The 5,274-nt window shown below is 35.6% G+C and overlaps 1 protein-coding gene across 1 annotated transcript; it reads right to left on the bottom strand.

The window, feature by feature from the left end:
• Positions 1-2,862: 2,862 nt before the first annotated feature.
• On the bottom strand, positions 2,863-5,017 carry LOC104112328 (uncharacterized). Its single transcript, XM_009622208.4, has 3 exons — positions 4,249-5,017; positions 3,204-3,244; positions 2,863-3,126 (listed from the first exon to the last, which is right to left on the bottom strand). The coding sequence occupies exons 1-3, from the start codon at positions 4,695-4,697 to the stop codon at positions 3,107-3,109; spliced, it is 510 nt and encodes a 169-aa protein (XP_009620503.1). The 5' UTR covers positions 4,698-5,017; the 3' UTR covers positions 2,863-3,106.
• Between the last annotated feature and the right edge of the window lie 257 nt (positions 5,018-5,274).

Here is a 5,274-nt window from a genome sequence, read left to right as displayed (position 1 = left end):
CATTTAAAGTCGTGATGGCTCTTGTGGCTCATTTTGATTTAGAGTTGCACCAGATGGATGTTAAAACTGCTTTTCTGAATGAGAGTCTGCTTGAAGAAGTTTACATGGTTCAACCTAAAGGGTTTAAAGAAATTGGTAAAGAACATCTAGTATGCAAGCTTAACAAATCTATATATGGGCTTAAACAAGCCTCCAGGCTGTGGTACTTGAAATTTGATGAAATTATTACAAAATTTGGATTTGTGGAAAATAAGCTTGATGAATGTGTTTATCTCAAAATAGCTAATGATAATTTTATTATTAGGGTTCTCTATGTTGATGACATTCTGTTTGCCACAAATAATTTGGGCTTGATGAATGAAACCAAACAATTTTTGTCCAGGTCTTTTGATATGAAAGATCTTGGTGAAGCCTCTTTTGTTCTTGAGATAGAAATTAAAAGAAACAGGTCACGTGATTTGTTGGGTTTATCTCAACGATCTTATATTGAGAGTGTTCTTAAAACTTTCAATATGCAAGAATGTAGACCTGATGTTGCACCTGTTGTAAAAGGGGACAAACTTAGCAAGGATCAATGTCCGAAAAATGATGTTGAAAGGAGAACTATGAAAGATATACCATATGCAAGTGTTGTTGGCTGCTTGATGTATATACAGGTTTGTACAAGGCATGATATATCATTTGCTATTAATATGTTGGGAAGATTTTCTTCTAATCCTGGGTGGGCACATTGGGTGGCTGCAAAAAAAGTGATGAGATATCTACAGCACACCAAAGACTTCATGCTTGTGTATAAAAATATTGATGATCTGGATCTGCTGATATATTCAGATTCTGATTTTGCAGATTGTCAAGACACTATGAAATCAACTTCTGGGTATATTTTTATGTTGGCTGGAAGTGTTGTTTCTTGAAAAAGTGAGAAACATAGTATCACTGCTACATCCACAATGGAAGCTGAGTTTATTGCTTGTTTTGAGACTGCTTCACATGCTGTCTGGATGAAGAATTTTCTTACTAAATTACAAATTGTGGATTTTATATCTAAGCCGGTGACTATTTTCTGTGACAATAGTGCAATTGTGTTCTTCTCTTACTACAAAAAAATTGGAATTAGTTACGAACGTCGTCGCTAATCTGTCGCTAAAACGCTCGTAGCTAGCAGAATTTCTTCATAATCCATTGTTAATATGTCGCTAAATGAGAATAGCGACGAATTTTTCTGTTTAGCTACAGAATTTGTCTGTCGCTAAAACCTAATTTTTTAGTAGTGTCTAAGAATAACAAGAGACAAGAGGCTCTAAGCATGTTAGCCTTAAGTTTCTTAAGGTTAGAGACATGGTAAGAGAAGGTGATATATATATTGAGCATATTAGTACAAAATCTATGTTGGTTGATCATTTGACTAAAGGTCTTAGGCCTGTAGTATTTAATGACCATGCTAAAAATATGGGTATTTTAGAGTCTTTTGATGTGCTTTAGTCAGTGGGAGTTACTTTGTAATTGCTAACTGAGATATTACTTTTAATAAATCATATTTTTATGCAAGCTTGTGTTATTTTATATTTGTTATGCTTATTGACTAACATGATAATTTATTTATTTTTCCCAATTGGATATTGCATAAACTCATGGTATTTTTGAGTTTTGCTGCTTGTTGCCTTGATTATCCCGAGTAAAGTACAAGGGAAACCTCCTAAGGTGATATGATTTTTGTGTCACTTGGAGGAACCTGAGGTGATATGGTTATAATATCACTTGGAAGATTATTTCTTTCTAAGAGGTGTGGATTTGCACACCTTGATTAGAAAGATAACATGCTTAGCACACATGTTTGATCCATGTTGATGGAAATTCTAGCACATGTGATCATAGAGAGAATTCATACCTTGAAATGGTGTGATGCTTGCTACGATTCATTGTTAGTATTCTCCGTTGAGACTGGATGAATTGTCATATGAGTCATTCTATCATTGGCTATGTGAGTAGTGTGGCCGCTATAGAGTCTAAAATCGTTTTTGAAATATTTTTCTCAAAACTCAAAAGTTTTTGAAATTATTTTCTTGTCCTCAATTAATGTTGACGTCCAAGTGGGAGAATGTTGGAATTTGGACTTACGTTAATTGGTTATAGTCTGAAAGAATAGTGACGTGGCCCAAGTAGTAGATAAGTGAGGCCCAATAACAATTGACGTGTGATGGGTAGACACTCTTTATAAATAGAGACAAATCCCCCTTTCCCTAGCTATTAGTAAACCCTAGCGTATTCTGCCTTTTGAATACGTGGTAAAGGTAGACGTCCCATCGGTCAAGTTCTCCAAGCTATGAGAGCGCGTAGCTAGTGGATCATGGAAGTTGGTCTCAGGCTTAATCGCCGTTTGCTATCGTTGCTGAATCCATGGAGTTTAACGATACGCTTCCTTAACTCTAACTCAAGATTATAATTTTATATCTATATAATTGTGTCTTAATCTCTGCTATGACTGTGATTTAATTATCTTACAACTTATACTTACAACATGGAGGAGTGATCAGCCAATTTTTACACGGAGAAGCCGGCTTCATTTCACTAAGAAGCTGCTTTCCAGATGATGCAATACGTCAAACCACTCGGGGAAGTTGATTCTTGAGTAAATTTTTGGTAACTCAAAAGATCCTCTATTAATTAAAGATTCCAAAAGGATCTGTTATTTGTATGGTACTGAGTTACGTACAAGCCTCTCTCCATGTGTTATTTTCTTTTACCAGAATGAGAAAACGAAATTTTCAAAAGATAAACTAATGAGCTGTATCATCATATATGCTTGCAGGCCAATATTATAATTCATGGTAAACATGATTTAACCATAGAGAACTGCTTAGGTAAGAGGGAACCAAGTGCAAAGTAAGATTAGTGGAGCATTGGGAGGACAACTGTACATACTTACAACAGACATCATGAATAAACAATTGCTTGTAAGGATTACAGAGCAACTGGAGTTGCTGTATTCCTAATGATATGGAGGCGTTGATTGAACACACAACTCCGACTCATCTGCTTCTTCATCATCGTCATCTGCATCTACCAAGTTACTAGGATGGTGTTGAGAAATGAGAAGCATGACCTTTCAAATTAAATCTGCCATGCCTGAAGAACACAATTGGAGCATCTTAAGCTGATTAGACTAGAAAAATTTAAATGACCAGACTTGGAATCTGACTAACCTTGAGGCTCTTCCAAATGATTTCTGTCCTCAGAAGGGAAGCTAATGGATATTGTCAAGAAAACCCATTTTCGTCTGGGAAGTCCAATTATAAAGTACTTCGAATTTCACACCTATTTTCAAATTCACCATCAAAATCCATTATGTCGCTCACAAGGGTTACTATGTCCATCCTAGATACTGCTAGGGGTTGTCTGGTTAAGGGACTACTTAAACAAAGGTTTATAACATGAATTGCTATGCAATGAATAACAATCTAGGGATTGTTATGCAGTGATTATAATGTAGGGAATGTTGTATGGTAAATGATATAGAGAATGATATGCAAGGATTGCCTACTTTCAGGGTAATTTTGTCCTTAAGATACTTTATCCTTGAATTGCTAATATATATTATTATTTTACATTTTATCCCGCATAAAATAATATATAGATTCCCGTATAAATTATGCAGTTTAATATCGGAAACCAACACTGCATAAGTTATGTAGAGTTTTATTCTTGAAATCTATTTAAGTAGATATTACATCAGTGATGCAGAGTTTTAATATTTCAAATGAAATTAGTGTATAGATTAGGAATTTCAAAGGATTACTTTTCTTATGAGGTCAGCCAAATGACCCCTAACGTAAAGAGAGCTGACTCAGCGTAACATGTTACAACCTGGAACAACCACGTGCAAAATGCATAAGAAAATGTGCAAGAAATTTGGAACGGTTGATATAGGAGCCCTGTCGTATAAATACCTTCATCCTCAAATATACTGTATCAATCCAAACCAGACCTGAGTGTTATATTCCCTGAGACATTTCATACATATCGAGGCTTATCAAGGCTATCCCAGTAGTTTGGGACCAAAACCTCATACTTCTTACCCCTCGATAGATTGTAAAATATGAACCTATAATTGAAACTTTGGCAAACCAAAATTACTTGATATGTTGCCTAGCTTTAACCACTTTAGTTTATATTTACAGGTAATAATAGGTTTTAAAATGGAGCATTAAAATTGCTAATAACTTTGACAGAAAAATAAGTTTAGGATACTCCTTATGTATATCAGAGATATCTCTTCCAGCAGCTCCAGCGTCAGATATGTGTATTGCACCAATTCGGTGAATTTCCCTTAGCTCAATATCATTTTCATTTCTTCCCCCTCCAGGTTCAGCACCATTACCACCTTTCGTTCTGCTTCCTGTTTTATAGTTGAAATTTATGACAATTAAGTAAATATTACCAGCAAATATCTTGTACCAACTATCTGAAAGATCGGACCAAATCCTGGTCTGATCAGATGGAGGCCCAGAATTCCCTTTTGATCTCTCCTGGGGTGGGGCCTGTCTTCCATCATTAGCCTCACCATGGGAAGTGCCAGCAACCTGTGGATTTTCGGAGGAGCCAGCAGTATTGAGCTGTGACATAAGCATGGTTGCAAGTACCAAGGTGGAATCAAAAGTTGAGATGGAGCCATCATCTAAACCAAATTTTGGAGCCATTAGAATTGGCCTAGTCCAGTAATTCGGTTCGATTAGAAGAAAATCTTATATGAAAACAAAAAACTTGTGCCTATAACAGCAAAGAAGAAATCTACTAAAGAATTAAAATTGAACAACATTAAAAATCGAAGGTCATAATAATTGAAGAGACACACATACGCACGAATGTACATTCATTAGTAGTTTAACATGGTCCATACACTAGATCCACGAGACTCCGAAGTAGTATGTACTGGTTCCGGTAACAGGTAAAGCCAAAAGTTGTGACCCGTCTTGTCAGGAGAGGTGCCAACCTTATCTCCCACAATAATCAACTGCAATTAATTTAAACATACTAGCCAATTTGATTAAGTAGCAGGCATGTCTTTTGACGTTATTGCGTTCACCTTTTCTTTCACTTTCTTAGCAAGTGAATATCCTCATTAGGCCGTTTTACAAAAAAAACATAGTGGAAAGTACACTAGGCAGTCACTTTTAAGCATATTGTTTAAAATATATCCACAGTTTATAATGTATTTAAATATTAGTTAATTTCGTTCAAATTTTAGGACACGACGTCCTACAAGTTCGAATCTTA

Source organism: Nicotiana tomentosiformis, chromosome 10 (genome assembly GCF_000390325.3).
Source record: "Nicotiana tomentosiformis chromosome 10, ASM39032v3, whole genome shotgun sequence".
NCBI classification, from domain to species: domain Eukaryota; kingdom Viridiplantae; phylum Streptophyta; class Magnoliopsida; order Solanales; family Solanaceae; genus Nicotiana; species Nicotiana tomentosiformis.
Note: the sequence above shows the minus strand (reverse complement) of the source record. Positions and strands in the feature narration are given on the sequence as shown.

Coding starts and splice junctions, on each gene's coding strand:
- LOC104112328 (XM_009622208.4), bottom strand. CDS start 4,697: ATGGCTCCAAAATTTGGTTTAGATGATGGCTCCATCTCAACTTTTGAT. Junction 3,245..4,248: donor ATCTCTGATATACATAAGGA/GTATCCTAAACT, acceptor AATATCCATTAG/CTTCCCTTCTGAGGACAGAA. Junction 3,127..3,203: donor TCATTTGGAAGAGCCTCAAG/GTTAGTCAGATT, acceptor TGTGTTCTTCAG/GCATGGCAGATTTAATTTGA.